The 18632-nt window shown below is 41.2% G+C and overlaps 1 protein-coding gene and 1 non-coding gene across 3 annotated transcripts in view; both read left to right on the top strand.

Annotated features, from left to right (window-relative positions):
• LOC141623855 (protein DESIGUAL 2-like) overlaps positions 1-17312 on the top strand; it is a 76127-nt gene extending 58815 nt beyond the window's left edge. For both annotated transcript variants that reach the window (XM_074440002.1, XM_074440003.1), the window contains one exon: positions 17022-17312. In XM_074440002.1, the coding sequence (XP_074296103.1) occupies positions 17022-17199 (178 nt within the window). In that variant the 3' untranslated portion in view covers positions 17200-17312. The remainder of the gene's footprint in view (positions 1-17021) is intronic.
• LOC141625289 (small nucleolar RNA R71) lies at positions 2853-2959 on the top strand. The gene has a single exon (XR_012535078.1). It is a non-coding gene; the product is annotated as a small nucleolar RNA R71 (small nucleolar RNA).
• Positions 17313-18632: the final 1320 nt, after the last annotated feature.

Raw genomic sequence — 18632 nt, 5'->3', positions numbered from 1 at the left:
AGGGGATAAATGAAATTAGAAATCAAAACATAAGAGTTAAGGAAGACTCCCTGCGTCCCTTTTGCATTTCCACTCGATCGAGTGGTTTTAAACTACTCGATCGAGGACTTCGATGATCCAGCTGCTCGATCGAGCAGAATTCTACTCGATCGAGAAGTCCCACTTATTGCTTTACTCGATCGACCAGATGAAGCACTCGGTCGACCAATTTTTCACTCGATCGAGCTCTTTTCTCGCGTAAGCTCTTGAATTTCGTCTATTCTTCCCTTGGGATGCGTAAAACTTCCCCAAACCTGCATAAAAACACGTGCAAAAGTATCCCAACATACCAAATAAGCATATAAACAAAAATATAGTCTTAGTTCTACGCTAAAAATGCGTCTATAAATTAATTGTCCTAATTAAACGCAATAAAACAAATTCAACGGAAAATTCAAAAATTATCTATTACAAAGTATTACACGGGCATTTCCCCGCTCAATTCCCAAAGCAATTCAAGAGCCCTTGAAGGGCTCCCGATGGAGGACGCCATCTCAAAGAACGCTTGATCGTCCTCTTCAACTTCCATGAGCATGGATTATCATTTGAAACGGTAGGAGGGGAGTAGTTCACATCCACATAAGCGCGAACCTTCCTTGTCCTTACTTCTCTATCACCTATCAGTAGCATCATCATCTCCAATTTGATTGACCGTAATTGCACCATGTCCCTTGACAAACTCCTTCATTGCTTTCATCCGCACTGCAGCAAGAAGGAAAACAGACGAAACTTTCCTCCTTTTTGCTCTCGATCGAGGCGGAGGGGTAACAATTGCATCACAATACTCCAAATTTTCAACTGGAGTGTCAATAATAGGATCAATAAAAGAGAGAGCATTGCAAGGCTGAGCTTGCATGGGAGCCCTTCGGGACTTAGACGATGAAAATCGGCTCCTCGTCCCCTACCGAAAGGTCAAAGTCTTGCCCCGACGTCGATAATCGCACGAGCGGTAGAGACAAAAATGGTCTCCCTAAGATAATAGGGGTGTGTGCATCTTCGGGGATGTCTAAGACAACGAAATCAACGGGAATAAAGAACCTCCCGATCCTCACAGGTACGTCTTCTACTATACCTAGTGGCCGTGATATACTACGGTCGGCCATCCGGACTCGTCATATTAGTGCAACTCGGCTTTGTCAAACCAAGTCTCTTAGCCGAGACAAATGTAAGACACTTACGCTAGCGCCTAAATCGCATAGCGCATTATCAATCAAATAGTTACCGATATGACACGGAATTGAAAAACTACCCGGGTCTGACTGCTTAGGAGGTAACTTATTTTGAAATAGGGCTGACCCCACCTCAGTCAAAGCTACGGTCTCACTATCACTAATACTCCTCTTACGCGATAAAATTTCTTTCATAAACTTAAGATAAGAGGATACCTTTGTCAGCAACTCAGTGAACGACACAGTGACTTCCAAGCTTTTCAGAAGTTCGACAAATTTGCCGAATTGTTGATTGGCCTTAATATTCTGCAACCGCCTCGGGAAGGGAACCGTGATGGGTATCTCGAGTCCCTTGTTTCTCTCTTCCAATGTATCTTCCAAAGCAAGTTCTGTACCCTTTGGACGCTTCTTACCTCTCGAACGAGGTCTTTCCGGTGATTTATCGCTTAAACGAGCACTAGCAGGCTCTCGAATAAGCTTCCTGTCATCAAAACTACTCGATCGACCAATATACCCATTCGATCGAGTAGAATCTTCAATAATATCACTCGATCGAGTGAAATTTTCACTCGATCGAGTAACTCCATTTTGCTCTTCACTCGATCGAGTAGATAAACTACTCGATCGACCACCGCTTTCTTCAGTTCACTCGATCGAGTGGAAAAACCACTCGATCGAGCACTTTCTTGCCCAAATCTGCTCGATCGACCACCTGAAACCAGTCGATCGAGCACTTGCTTTGCCGTGAGCTCACTTCCTTCGACAGAACACTGTTCATCATCAGTTACAGCTCTCCTCGGGTCTGATTTTTGTAATTTCGGTCCCTCATAAGAACGACCGCTTCTCAGATTTATCATGTTTACCGTCTCATGTGGATTCTTCTCATTTTGAGTCGGTAATTGACCCTGCTTTCTTGAGGATTGATTCATAGCTAGTTGGGCAACTTGAGTTTCAAGTGCCTTTATGGACACATCTTTCTGTTGATCACTCAGCTGAAATTGCTTTGTAAAAGCTTTCAACATAGACTTAAGCTCACCAATTTCACTCACCCCACCGGAAGATGATGCACCATGGTTAGGAGGAGCAAAGGAAGGAGGCTTCTGGAAGCCTTGTTGATTCTTATGTGGAGGAACATAAGGCTGCTGCTGGTGCGGAGGAGGTGTAGGATTAAGCACATTTTGACTAGTCCACCTCAAATTGGGGTAGACTGCCCCTTGATTATTGTAATAGGAATCTCCCCCTTGCCTATATTGCTGAAAGGCAAGGACTTGTTCCTTCTCTACAAGACAGCCAACAGCAGTGTGGCCGTCATTACTCCCACATCTCTCACATGAAACGGTCTCTCCTCTAGTAAGAACATGGACCGTCTGAGGCTCCCCAGGAGCTTGTAACTCCAACTTGTCAAATCTAGCATTCATGGTCTCCAGCTGAGCCAAAACCTGCTTATCAACCGTATGAACTGTTCTAATCCCATCCCTCGGGTTACCATACTCAGCACTGTGATTAGCCATCTCTTCAATAAGAGACCATCCCTTATCGTCATCTGTATTCTCCTGGAATCTTCCACTGGATGCCGCATCAAGTATGGCTCTTTGATCGTCATACAACCCATTGTAAAACTGATTAGGTAGAAACCATGGGTCAAAACCATGGTGAGGGATAGACCTCACCAACTTCTTGAATTGCGACCATGCCTCATAGAAACTTTCATCGGGAGCCTGTCTGAAACTAGTAATCTTGGCCCTCAGCAGATTGGTGCGTTGTGGAGGGAAGTATATCTTGTAAAATGCAAGAGCGAGAGACTCCCAATCAGAACCCCAAAGAACAGTGCGGTCCAAGTCGATCGAAGAACTCCCTGGCTGATCACTAAAGAGAAAGAAAATAGAACTTCCTTAATCTTGTCTTGAGTTACCCCCTTAGTGGCGGGGATAGTAGAACAGTAATCGGTAAAGGTCTCCATATGCTTCCTCGGATCTTCACCAGCCACACCTCTATAGATATTCCTCTCCACCAGATTGATATAAGAAGGGCGGATGTCGAATGTATTCCCATCATCAGTCTGAAGATTGAAACCCTTCGGAATAGAGGATGCTTTAGGCACTGAATGACTGGAAAGCTTAGGAATCTTTACTGTAAAAATTGGACTGTCTTCGAAAAGAGAGTGATGTAGCTCTGGCTCGAAAGTACTCAAGTCTTCCTTTCGTGATTTCCTTTGCAGACGGAGTCTATGCCTGAATAATCTCTCTGGCTCTGAATCAGCTGAAACTAATTCAAACCTATCTGACCTGGGCATAAACAATACTGAAAGAAAATAATAAGAACGGCCTCAAGGAATAAGAATTCTTTGAGACGGATAAAATAAACGGAACGAAAACAAATAGGGCAATTGCCTCCCCGGCAACGGCGCCAAAATTTGACACGTCTATCGTGTACCTGTAAAAAATAAACTAACTAAACTAACTATATAGCTAGGGAAGTCAGGTCGATCTCCACAGGGAGGCAAGATATTTGTAGTAGTCCGTCTATTTGGTCACAAATGGGGGGGGGGGGGGGTTGTTTGATTTGTTGTCTAAACTACGAGTTTTGAAGGAAAGAGAAATAAAGGCAAGAGCAATAAAAGCAGAGAAATAAGGATAAAACTATCAGATAGAGAGGGACATGTCAGGATTTCGGTTCACTACGGTAGTCCAGTGACTCAGCTATAAATGACTCAGACGAATTAATGTAAGACGGATGTTGAAAGGTCCTTTCGGTCCACTTTCTATCCTAAAATACCACTAACTTAACTTTCATTCTCGTCAGGGTAGTCTACTGTTCATAGCAGGCCTATTTAGTCCAATCTTTCGATCTAGGATTAATTTTAGCTAGATTAAAGGTTAACTCAGAAGTGTGCACTCAACTAAGTCGAATAAATACAATTAATTTGCTATGGTGACAGAGTCTTGTAATTAATTCATCTGTTTCATCTACTACATCGTCACTTTCGTACCGCAGATCCCCTAATCCCAACATGAAAGGGGTTTAGTTACTCATGTCGCTAATTAAACTAACAGCAGATAATATTCCAGCAGTAAACATAATGAAATAAAAATTAAAAAGCATAAAAGAGAATTAGGGCAAAATAATAAATGCAATGAAATGAAGAATTAAAGCGAACAAAAGATTAATTATTATAAAGAGAAGAGAAAGGAATTACAATCAAACGAATTCCGGCGTAGAGAACAAAATTCGAGCAAAAGCAATCCCAAGACCAAGGTTACAGTGAAGAAGAATGGTTTACGCAGTAAAGTTTGATAAAAAACTAAGTAGTAAGTAAATCTCCTCCTAATAACCTCACTAATGTAGGTTTAAATAGGAAGAGTAAATAAGTTTTGCGGAATTAAAACATAACACGGGCTAATTAAAGCCCATAATCAGCGAAACCACTCAATCGAGTGGATTAAAACCACTCGATCGAGCAAACACCTCAGCAAATCTACTCGATCAGGTAAAAAGTTACTCGATCGAGTAACTGGTCTTTCTGCAAGCTAAGGATCGAGTGGAAAACCACTCGATCGACCACCCTGGGACATGAAAACCACTCGATCGAGTGGTAGAACTGCTCGATCGAGTACTTTGACTTCATTTCAGCTCAAGTCCGCGCCTAAATGCCTCGTAATCCGTGCCATGATGCTTCCAAACGTAGTATATCACTCTGGAAAATCCCGTCTCCTCTAAATGCATGCAAAAAGGACGAAAAAGAGTACGATTCCACTACTTTCGCGTTCATTTCTACAAAATGGACAAAACGAACCAAAGTAGCCAATTCGGGGCAAAATACAATAAAAACAGTATAAAAATGCATAGAAATACGTGCTGAAATAGGCTAAAAAGACTATATAAAAAGCACGTATCACGCCCTTTCGGGTTTACACCTAGCCGGGATACTTCTTTTGCTATCATTTTTTTTCTTTTTTTTTTGCTGACAGATATAAGTGAAATAAACACACCACACAACTACAAAGTAATACAAATCGGAACGATTCTCCTTCCCCACTCTTGAATTTATCATTGTCCTCAATGTTACATATGACACAATATAAAAGAAAGAGAAAACACACCTCATGGAAGATAACATCAGACGACTTCACAAGTACAACAATATTCACCTCAACAACGCATAGTCATGTCAATCCACTCTCCACACCTTCTCCCCACACTTAGCCAGTGACATCTCACCAAAAACAATTCCACCAACAAGAATAATAAGGGCATTATTAACCAACAATACATCAAGCAACAACCACTAACGCCCCTCACCGCTCCAATCTTAACAACTGACCAATTAGCTCTAATAAAAATTGTGCCAGCAACAAATTGCACATAAATAAGATGCTTCTACAACTCCGAGCTTACATGGTCAATCCTAGTCTCCTCTACGCCAAATCAACAAACCATCCAACCACATCAGTAAGGTACCCACAACAATGCACCGCGGTTACACCACACCATAGCCTCTATCCTACCCATCCGACCTTCTTATGACGCTCACACCATAAAATATGCAATGAATCTTAAGGTATTGTCCGATTTTTTTTTGTTCTTCCTCTCATTTTTTTGAATTTTCGTTTGTTTTCCCCAGAAAATAGCACACACAAATCCACGGGTTGCCTCCCGGAAGTGCTTTTGTTTAACGTCGTTACCTCGACATCTCACGGAATAGTAAACCACCCGACTTAAGATAGGAGGACGTAAAATACCTTAACTTACCAACATTTTTGCAAGAGGAAGAACGAAAGAAAGATTTTATATCGATAGTTTGCACACCTTTCCCGGAGCCCTTCCGAAGAATTAGGTTATCAAACCAAGCCTTCCTCTTACTTCTAGATGACCCCGTATCCTCACGACGATCCCATAAGATGACACATCTTTTTTCCTTAGGAGGAGATCCCTGCAAAACATTAGACACCTTTCTCGGAATAGAGATTTTCGGCACTTATATGAATCATGGTTAGCAAAAGCGTCTATAGCACACAAAGAATGAACCGCAGAAGAGTGGGAGTTGGATTTATTGATTTAAAATTTAACAACAGTCCCAACATATTCCATGGTAACAGAACCTTTAGGAACATTAATCTTAGTCCCTGTAGTTCTTAAACCTATTAAGACGGGAATGACATCAGTCTCAATCTTCATGTCAAGAACATAAAAGTCAGCCGGAAAGACTAACTTACCAACATCAACCATGACATTCTCCACAACCCGTTAGGATAGACACTAGACCTATCCGCCAGTTGGTCCAAGTTTAAGTTTTTCATAAATAGCATAAGGGATAACATTAATAGACGCCCCTAAATCTAAGATAGCCTTTTCAAACCTAGGGTCTCCTATGGTTCAAGGAATAGCAAACATACCAGTGTCAATACATTTAGGGGGCAATTTCTTTTGAAATAATGCATAAACATACTAACTAATCTTCCCTTTAGGACCCTTACCCTTCGGGTCATTTTGCTTTCTCTTATGGGTACAAAGTTCTTTCAAAAAATTAGAATAACAAGGTACATACTTAAGCAAATTTAAAAGTGCAATATTTACCTCGCAATGGCGTAAAGTCTCATAGATATCACTATCTTTTTCAATATTCCGCGTGGATTTGAGAGCTGGAAGCTCTCTGTTTATACACTAGCAATGGCTGCTCATCCACCTTCTCATCAATCTCTTCAACTACCTTCTCTTCCTCTTCATGGATAGTAAGAATTTTTATCTGCTTCTTCTTTTTCTCTACCACCTCTAACTGTCTTCCATTCCTCAAAGACACAGCACTTACATTCTCCCTTGGCGGCACCGAGTCTCTTGCCACTAATCTATTAATAGCAGTAGCCATTTGTCCCATCTGATTCTCCAAGTTTTGAATGCTAGCCTTAGCTTCTTGTTGATTTTGAACCACCGTTTATTGAAAAGTGGTTTGACTAGTAACTAAGGCTCGAATCATATACTCAGTTGACATCGAAAAAAACTAGGAGGAGGTGTAGTAAGGAGAGATTGTTGGTATTGGGGACTTTGGTGAGATTTATTATTGTAATTTCCATAACGTGGTTGCCCAAAACTCAAAGCATTTACCTCCTCATCAACGTACAATTTAAGACATGCATCCGTTCGGTGATCAAAGCTTTAACAAAAACCACATGCCTTTGCTTGTTGCCTACTAGTACCTATGAACTCATTCATCATCGCTACAAGGTTTTCTACCTTATTCTCATCTGTTTGATAAGAGCTCACCGCATTTACCCCACCCTTGGATGATTTTCTAGCAAAATTCCTTGAACTCTTAGCTAGCTCAGCAATTATCTCCCAAGCCTCAGGCGGGCTTTTGTTTACAATATTTCCACCACATGCCGCAGACACAGTACGAGGATCTTCCATGCAAAGACTTCCAAAAAAGTACATGACAAGGTCTTGAGCAGTATATCCTTGATAGGGACATGTAGCACATAACTTCTTGAAATGTTCCAAATACTCGTACATAGTATCACAATCCATCTGCTCCGTATTACTAATCTCTTTCTTTAGTGGAGAGGCTCGACATGCAGGAAAGTATTTTTCAAGGAATGCTTTATTCATCTTCACCCATGTATCAATACTTCCAGGTGGCAAATAATATAACCAATCTCGTGCAAGATCCTTAAGGGAGAATAACACGGCCCTCAATTTGAGTTGCTCATCAGTTACAACATTCGGCTTCATGCTTGAGCACACAATATGAAAATCTGACAAATGTTTATTTGTGTCTTCACTACTTAGGCCATTTGTAACACCCTCATACCCCAAGTGCCTTACCAGGACCACTTAAAGCATGGAAGTGCTACCATCTCGGTTACCCGAGGCAATGTATATCAAATAGACAATAAAGAAACATACTTTAATAAATAAGTTTAAAGCGATACAAGTCCAAAACCCAAAACTGATAAAGTAAATACAACTGTTTCTCAAAACTGTCAAACCAACTGAAATAATGTAAAATAAGTTCATGACACAGCGGAAGACTCTAGTGACTCATGTGATGACTCCATCCTAGCTATCCCTCATGCAAGCCATCTCATACCTGCTCAATAACTGCTCACCATCCCCGAATGGATCACCACAGTTTTTAAAACTATTAAACGGGGTCAGTACTGATTACACAAAACAGCACAGCTGCAACAATATACAATTAAAACCAATCCACCATTCTCCATCACAACTCCACATACCTGACTACACACTAAAGTGTGTAGCCCTTTCCACACCGCCAGTGGAGGACCGCAACCGTTCCCACCTAAGCCCCGCTCATGTCATCCGAGCGATAAACCCAAGTTCCTAAATGTGCACATACCTTATGTGGCGGGTTCCACAGAAGGCAAATCAAGGGCGTGAAGCCACTCCTGCAAGTGACTCAACTCAGCCGAGGACGCACCTCGCAAACCACAGACAATTATACAACCAACAACACAATCAACCATTACGAAATCCAATACCGATATGATATACAACAACAACAACAATCAATTACCAACAATGCCATGTAAACATTACTTAGTAGGAAAACCCTACCTGGAATAGCAATCACACGACCGTCACAACAGCTAATCAATACCGTTCCTCTACGAATCCTCCTCTTATAACACATATACATACAATTACCACCAAATCCACACAATACACCCAAATCCCCCAAATCTACCCAATTAGGGTTTTAAACAAACTTATCAAAAAATTATAAGAATTATACAAAAATCTTACCCTCGACACAACGATCACAACGGCCTAAAGAACAAGATAATCCGACGATCCTAGCCTTGGGATTTGCTAATAACGCGATGAATGCGAACTTTGTAACTCCTTTTCTTTTCTCTTGAAAGGTTTTAGAAGGTAAAAGTGTTTAAGAATAATGACGGAAGCCTTTTATATTAATCTCGCGTTATTAACAAAAACCCGGCTAAATCAACCCGTAAGACTCACTTACTCGATCGAGTAAGTGACTTACTCGATCGAGTGCCTCTTACTCGATCGAGTGTCACACGTACTCGATCGAGTACCCATCAGGCCAGCTACTGTTTTGCGTAAAAACATACTTACTCGACAGAGTAAGTTCCACTCGATAGAGTACCCATTCACATAGAAAACCGTAGTATTACAGTCTTCCCTCCTTAAAAAGAACTTCGTCCCCGAAGGTCAACCCATACACAAAAACAAAACATACTATCTCCACTCCGACACAACAACATAACCAAAACTCAAAACAAAACTCAAAACTGACACCCAAACCGACTCAAAGCAACTACTAACTATACTAAAACCAACATAAAGCATACAAAAATCTTATGCGACCATCTCCTACCCCCCTAAAAGAAACATGGTTACGTCCCCGTAACCACACATACCTGGTCAAAAAGAGCCAGATACCGCTCCCTCAAAGACTCTTCCGCCTCCCAAGTAGCCTCCTCAACCTCATGGTTAGACCAAAGAACCTTAAGCAACACCGTTTCCCCATGTCTAGTTTTCCGAACCTTGCGATCAAAAATCTGTTTTGGCACCTCAAGATAAGACAAGGACTCATCCAACTCAATGTTCTCTACCTCTAAGACATGTGAAGGATCGCTCACATACTTCCGTAACTGAGATACATGAAACACATTATGTACTCTATCCAAAGATGCGGGCAACGCTAACCAGTAAGCAACCTCACCCACACGATTCAAAATCTCATATGGTCCGATAAACTTCTGGCTTACCTTCCCTTTCTTACCAAATCTCATGACTTCATGCACAGGAGACACTTTCAAAAGAACCTTGTCCCTAACCTGAAACTCTATGTCACGACGATGTAAATCTGCATAGCTCTTTTGTCGATCCTGGGCCGCTTTCATCTTTTGTCCGATCAGCTTAACCTGTTCTATCGATCATCTCCTGTACCAATTGTGGTCCTAAAACCACTGCCTCCGCTCTATCATCCCAGCAAATCGGACTCCTACACCTCCTCCCAAACAAAGCCTCAAACGGTACCATTCCAATACTCAAGTGATAGCTGTTGTTATAAGAGAACTCAACAAGATCCAACCTATCCTCCCAACTAGCACCAAACTCCATCACACAAGCTCGCAGCATATCCTCCAAATTCTTGATGGTCCTCTCTGTCTGTCCATCTGTCGCAGGATAAAATGCAGTACTCATCTTCAAAGTAGTTCCCATCAACTCCTGCAACTCTTTTCAAAACTGTGATATGAACCTCGCATCTCTATCTGACACTATATCGTTAGGCACCCCATGCAAACGAACCACATGCTTCCTATAAGCCAAAGCTAACTGTATCTTGGTCCAAATACCTTTCATCGGCACAAAGTGAGCTGAGTTAGTCAAACGATCAACTATTACCCATATCATGTTGTTGACTCCTCGGCAAACCCACTATAAAATCCATAGAGATAGACTCCAATATCCACTCACGTACCTCAAGAGACTGAATCTTACCTTGTGGTCGTCGCTGCTCTCCCTTAACCCTATGACATGTCAAACACCGGGCCACAAACTCAGCTGTTTCCTTCTTCATCCCAAGCCACGAGAAAGTGTCCTTCAAATCTTTATATAACTTGTCACCGCCCGGATGTACCGAATATGGTGTGCAATGAGCCTCTGTCATGATCATCTTCCTCAATTCCTCATCATTGGGTACACACCACCTGCCACCAAACCTCACACTTCCGTCTGTATGAATAGAGAACCTAGACACTATCCCTTTCTCTACTCCAGCTCTCCAGTCCTCAATCTTAGGATCCGAAGCCCGTTTCCAGCGAATATCATCATAAAGATCTGGCTCCACTGTCAAGTCCCCTCTAGCATCCCCTTTCTGTATCATATGTATCCCCATCTTCCCCACCTCATCTCTAAACCTCATCAAAGACATAGCTGTGCAGGAAGAGAATTCACACTCTTCCTGCTCAACGCATCTTCAACCACGTTCGCCTTCCCTTCATGGTATATAATATCCATGTCATAATCCCCTATCAGCTCCATCCACCTCCTCTGTCTCATGTTCAGCTCCTTTTGAGTGAAGATGTACTTGAGACTCTTGTGATCAGAAAACACCTTAAAGGTCGCCCCATAAAGATAGTGTCTCCAAATCTTGATAGCAAACACAACTGCACCCAACTCCAGATCATGTGTCGGATAGTTCTCCTCATAAGGCTTCAATTGTCTCGAAGCATAGGCAATGACTTTCCCATTCTGCATCAACATACATCCCAAACCGTTCTTGGAAGCATCTGTATATACCTCAAAGTTCTCACACCCTTCAGGTAATGCTAAGACTAGAGCTGTGGCCAAACGCTCCTTTAATGTTTGGAACGCCGTCTCATAACTTTCGTCCCGACGAAACCTGTTCTCTTTCCTCATCAATGCTGTCATAGGTCTGGCTATCTTAGAAAAATCTTTCACGAACCGACGGTAAAACCCTGCCAAACCCAAGAAACTCCTGATCTCTGCCACATTCTTCGGTGCTTCCCACCGAGTAACTGCCTCTATCTTTGTCGGATCCACAACTACACCCTTCTTAGAAATCACATTCTCCAGAAAGGCAACCTCCTCGAGCCAGAACTCACACTTAGACAACTTTACATACAACTGATTGTCACGCAAAGTTTGCAACATTAACCTCAAGTGCTCCTCGTCCTCCTCCTTAGTCTTAGAATAGACTAAGATATCATCGATGAAGACCACCACAAACCGATCCAAAAACTGACTGATGACTCGGTTCATCAAATCCATAAACACTGCAGGTGCATTAGACAACCCAAACGGCATCACAACATATTCATAGTGACCATACCTCGATGTAAAAGTTTTCTTCGGTATGTCCTCATCCCGAATTTTCACCTGATGGTAACCCGACCTCAAGTCAATCTTGGAAAAGACTGCTGCCCCGTTCAATTGGTCAAATAACTTATCTATCCTTGGCAAAGGATTCTTGTTCTTCACTGTAACTCTGTTCAACTATCTGTAATCGATGCATAACCTCAAACTCCCATCTTTATTCTTCACAAACAGAACTGGTGCTCCCCACGGTGATACACTAGGTCTAATGTATCCCTTATCAATCAAATCATCTAGCTGTTTCTTCAGCTCCTCCAACTCCTTAGGACCCATGCGGTACGGGGCCTTAGAGATTGGTCCCGTCCCTGGTTTCAACTCCACACTGAAATCTATCTCCCTCTTTGGTGGTAAACCTGTTATCTCCTCTGGAAAGACATCTGGAAACTTACCCACCACTGGTATCTGCTCAACTGTCGAACTCACCATACTATGATCTCTCACATGGCATAAGATCAACGGACACCCCTTCCTCATACGAGACTTCAATGTCACTGCTGAAATCAACTTGACTTTGGGTTTGACAACAAACCCACGATAAGACACGCTAACTCCCTTAGGACCTCTCAAAGAGACTCTCTTTTGGTGACAGTCTATTCTAGCTTTGTACTTACCCAACCAGTCCATACCAACTATCATCTCAAAACCACCCAAAGGAAACTCTAACAAGTCCACTGGTAGGTCAACTTGCCCGACTATAATAGACACACCCTTATACAACCTCCCACAAGATACAGACTTACCCGACGGTATAAAAACTTCCTCTCTTACAGACTCAAACTCTCTCAAACCCAAAAGCTTAGCATGATACCCGTGATTACATGAGCATCATCCTTAACTTCTTTCTTCTCCATCATGAACAACTTACCACTGGTCTTCTGTCTAGCTCCATGGACAAAGACTACAGCGACGAGACGGCTTAGCAAATAACCTCGACCCCCGGTTGTTGTTCGTTTCGCCTCTCTCGATATGAATTACCGCCATTGCAGGTTAGCCCCACCGTTGTTGTTACTTCCGACCACCATGATTATTCCACGACCCACCCGTACTCACATTACTAGCTAGCGAGACGGACCCCGAGAGAAACTCCCCGTGATCGCCTCTAAAACCCCCGCCCACAAAGATCGGTGCACTCATGTCTCTTGTGGCCCACACCGCCACAGTTAAAGCAAGATAAACCCCAGCTTCTACTACCATCACCGCGGCCACGCCCATAAGAAGCTCCACCACTGAACCACGATCCCGAAGAGTAAGCGCTCACCTGGTTATGGTTGCCCCTCTTGTAACTAGACTAACCACCACCCTCACTCTCAGCCTTCCTCTTCTCAGAAGCTCTCTCCTTGTTCTCCTTAGCCATCTCTACCAACCTCTCAGCTCTCACGACAAGCTCATAAACCTCCTTAACATCAGTAAGGACTCCTACCGACAGCTTTTCCATAATCTTGGGTGTCAAACCTTTCTCAAACCTCAATGCCAAGTTCTCCTGAGTCAGCCCATATCCTCTGCATACCTAGACTTCTCATTAAACTAGTGATAATACTCAGCTACTGTCATATCCGGTGCCATCTTAAAATCATCGAAATCCTCCCTCAACTTACTACGGACATGTTCCGGCACAAACTCTCGACGCATAGCCCTCTTGAACTCACTCCAAGGTATAGTTGACAACCCCTATTTCACATATATGTCTAAGGCACTATCCTTAACCTTGTCCCACCACTCTCCGGCTGCATCCCTCATGTAGAACGCAACTTGTTCCACTCTAAAGTCCTTAGGGCAATGAACCACATTAAGTATATTTTCCATCTCTCTGTGCCAATTATCAAGCAATATTGGCGCACCTGTGCCTATGTACTCTTTTGGGTTAAACCTTGCAATGTTTATACTCATCTTGGCGAAATCCACACCCGCCTCTTTGTCTTTTCCGATTTTTTTCAGGGCCTCAGTGAGAGCATCTTGGTGCTCCAACATCTTAACTATCTCATCGATACTCATGTTCTCAGCTCTAGCATACAACGCATTTCTCTTTGGCGGCATCTTGAAACTATATAAGAGAAAGGTAAACGTATACACACATCCCATATCTCAAACACGTATATGACCTGTGCAGAACCTACTCGATCGCGTAACACAACCTACTCGATCGAGTTGCCCACTTACTCGATCGAGTGCCTCAACTCCAGAACCTGACCAGAAAGCCTCACAAAACGTACTCGATCGAGCCCCAAACATACTCGATTGAGTTGACCCTACTCGATCGAGTCCCCCTACCTATTCGATCGAGTGCCCAAAAACAGCATACTGTCCAGAAACGAAAAAAAAAACACCCCAATCGATCGAGTCACCCCACTCGATCGAGTCACTCACCTACTCGATCGAGTGCCCCCCACTAGATCGAGTCATGCTGACTCGTATACTACCCGCATGCTTATCTCAACACTTTCCAACCAACTATATATATAAAACAACAAACACACGTATATACGTAACAAACAACACTCTATTTCACATGTTTCTAATAAGCCACATTAGAAATCACCGATCATGCAATTACGTTATCCAATCAACTTACATACTCATGTACTCGTCATCTTTCACCATAGCATCCCCCTATCCACCACATGCATTCATCCACCGCTTCACACATCGCATTTCTATATAAACATGCAACATACAAGATAAACACATAACGATCCCGACACACACACCCCATAGTGACCGGTTCAAAGTTGTTGGGCGAGATCGCGACTTTAGGACGTCTCCCAAGTCTTTGCATTAGCTCCTAACAACTCCTACCCGGGTTCATTTTATTTCGACTCCCTAAGTTCATTGGGTTCATTAGTTATAGGTTCCAAAATCGTCGCTCCGATACCACTTTGTAACACCCCCATACCGCAAGTGCCTTACCAGGACCACTTCAAGCATGAAAGTGCTACCATCTCGGTTACCCGAGGTAATTTATATCAAATAGACAATAAAGAAACATACTTTAATAAATAAGTTTAAAGCGATACAAGGCGAAAAACCAAAACTGATAAAGTAAATACAACTGTTTCTCAAAACTGTCAAACCAACTGAAATAATGTAAAATAAGTTCATGACACAGCGGAAGACTCTAGTGACTCATGTGATGACTCCATCCCAGCTATACCTCGCACAAGTCATCTCATACCTGCTCAATAACTGCTCACCATCTCCGAATGGATCACCACAGTTTTTAAAACAATTAAACGGGGTCAGTACTGCTTACATAAAACAACATAGCTGCAACAATATACAATTCAAACCAATCCACCATTCTCCATCACAACTCCACACACCTGACTACACACTAAAGTGTGTAGCCCTACCACAATACTTATCGCAACAAGTATTCCACACCGCCAGTGGGGGACCGCAGCCGTTCCCACGTAAGCCCCGCTCATCTCATCCGAGCGATAAACCCAATTTCCTAAATCTGCACATCCCTTCTGTGGCGGGTTCCACAGAAGGCGAATCAAGGGCGTGAAGCTACTCCCGCAGGTGACTCCACTCAGCCGAGGACGAACCTCGCAAACCACATACAGGTATACAACCAACAGCACAATCAACCATTAAAAAATCCAATACCGATATGATATAAAACAACAACAACAACAATCAATTACCAACAATGCCATGTAAACAATACTGAGTAGAGAAACCCTACCTGGAATAGCAATCACATGACCGTCACAGCAGCTAATCAATACCGTTCCTCTACGAATCCTCCTCCTATAACATATATACATACAATTACCACCAAATCCACACAATACACCCAAATCCCCCAAATCTACCCAATTAGGGTTTTAAACAAACTTATCAAAACATTATAAGAATTATACAAAAAGCTTACCCTCGACACAACGATCACAACGGCGTAAAGAACAAGATAATCCGACGACCCTAGCCTTGGGATTTGCTAATAACGCGATGAATGCGAACTACGTAACTCCTTTTCTTTTTTCTTGAAAGGTTTTAGAAGGTAAAAGTGTTTAAGAATAATGACGGAAACCTTTTATATTAATCTCGCGTTATTAATAAAACCCGGGTAAATCAACCCGTAAGACTCACTTACTCGATCGAGTAAGTGACTTACTCGAACGAGTGCCCCTTACTCGATCGAGTGTCACACGTACTTGATCGAGTACCCATCAAGTCAACTACTGTTTTGCGTAAAAACATAATTACTCGACAGAGTAAATCCCACTCGATAGAGTACCCACAGACATAGAAAACCGTAGTATTACACCATGGAAAGATGGCAATTGATGAATTAGTCCAGACTTTAGCTCAAAAGTTGTGTTCTCAGCCAACGCAGGAAAAGTGATACACAACGGTTGTTGTGTAAGATAAGGAGCTGTAAGTTCTTTAATAGTATTATTCGCCATGTCGAAAGAATTGTAAGATATCTCAGAAATTTCAGAAACATCTATGATTACACCTTTATTGTTCTTTCTTAACCTCTAAAGAGTATGCTCAATCTCTAAATAGATTGGCTCGAGGTTCAAGTTAGAAGAACGAGAATTATGCATAAAAGTAACTAATCAAAAATAAAGACTCTACACTAACTAAAACTAACTAACTAAAAATCTCTACAATAACACACAAAAATTAAACTATTGTCTTCCCCGGCAACGGCGCCAAATACTATGTACAATTGATATACAAATCTCTGCGTATACCTTAACTAATAAATCATTTTCTTTTACTATACTTGGTTATTTATGAAAACTGTAATTGCTTCCAAATTTCGGATTTAACTGGAATATTCTATAACATAGAACCGGTTGTACACTTGATGAACCTAAAAGTTTGTAATTTTATTTAATACAAAATAAGGAAATTTTTTTTGCTTTAACTAAATGGAGTTGAGCTAATATTCATTATTGTCACTCATAAATGACTCAGGATTATACTAGCCTTTGGAGAATTCATGTTGGTGATGGGGACACTATCAAATGAGAAAGCAAGAGCATCTTGTGGCTTCACTCACCATCATATGTTGTCTGTTGGAGGGATTATTTGCTTTGTGCATTGCCTATTTGTTGTGGCTTATTATCTTTTCGCAACCGCTGCGGCTAATTAACTCCAAATTTTGATTGTTTCGCTAATTGTTGCTTCTGTATTTTCTAGATATAATAGAAATGTAGATTTATTATATATATTTTGAAATATTAGCTATAAAATCATTGTGCATTATTCTAGTACACTCATGAATCGGGTTGGATTAGGCTGATATACTTTTAATTTGTAGTCTCGCAAGTGTAACGAGTGATCGTTGTAGATGCGTGGGCCGAACCCAAAAGACGATAAGTTAAGGTTCTAATACTGTTTAGTTAATCCTAATTTAATTCTAGCCAAAAGCAAGTTTATTGATAACTACTGTTAAACTACGGACTAAAGCGAGATAAGAACTAGCAAACCAGTAAATGAGGGGGATTAACTGATGATATTAAGGAACTAGGGTGCTTGGTTTCGCAGGTATAGGTCATGGTTGACTTATGGTCACAACTAGGGGTATTCCAAGAGTAAGGTTAAGGTAGGTCGTATGCCAATCAAAGTAAATTTATAATCACTCACTTAACTATACCACTAAAAATAGTAATATAGTGACAGTAAAGGTCGAACCCACAAGAAGGATTAAGTTAATTAATGTGTATAATAATGTAAGAGTAAAGTAACCAATTTGGGGGGATTTGTTTGTTTGATAAACTAGGACAAAAGAAAATTATAAGCTTAGAGTAATTCAGATATTTAAAGGTCTCGGGTCAACTTATCTCCACTACCAATCACACAATTCATCATCGAAAGTCTCAAATACCAGTTTACCTTCAAGTATTTATCGTGAAATAAATATGAAATATTAATTTACGCTCCTTCTTAAGAGTGGTCAAATAATTCGATCAAAGAAATTATAAGACGCTTACTATCAAATAATCTAACACACGCGTATGAGATTCAACCCAATAGCAGCAATAGTAAATAAAGGAACCGATATAATAAACAATAACCACAACCACGCAGTCCTAATTCAATTGTATGTTTAATATCTTCCTAAATCCAAATAATGATAAACTGAATCAATTGCAAGGACAAAGGCTGCTACTTTAATTTAGATATCAAGAAAACTAAGTTGATAATCTCAACTAGCAAAAGATTGATAATTACTTAGATTAGAAAGATACTTGAAAGATAAAAGGTAAAGACGATCTCACAATAGTTTAATCGGTAACTTCAAAAGTTAAATCAAGATAAGGAGGAATTAGTTCCTCATACTAGATCTAAGATAATAATAGGTTTTCCTATTCTTCCCCAACTACCAAGTGAATAAATGAATAAGCGAATATATGAGTTCTTGACTTAGAGTAATAATAACTAATAATTATAATATAATTATTATAATAATAATAGAATAGTTGAAATCCCATATATACTAAAAGATTAACACAACTCTAAATTCTCCCGCTTAAATTTCCCGCCTAAGAGATATTCTATTAGATAATATTTATTTTCTAATTA

The sequence above is a fragment of the Silene latifolia genome, chromosome X (assembly GCF_048544455.1).
Source record: "Silene latifolia isolate original U9 population chromosome X, ASM4854445v1, whole genome shotgun sequence".
NCBI lineage: Eukaryota > Viridiplantae > Streptophyta > Magnoliopsida > Caryophyllales > Caryophyllaceae > Silene > Silene latifolia.
This window is presented reverse-complemented; position numbering and strand designations above follow the sequence as displayed.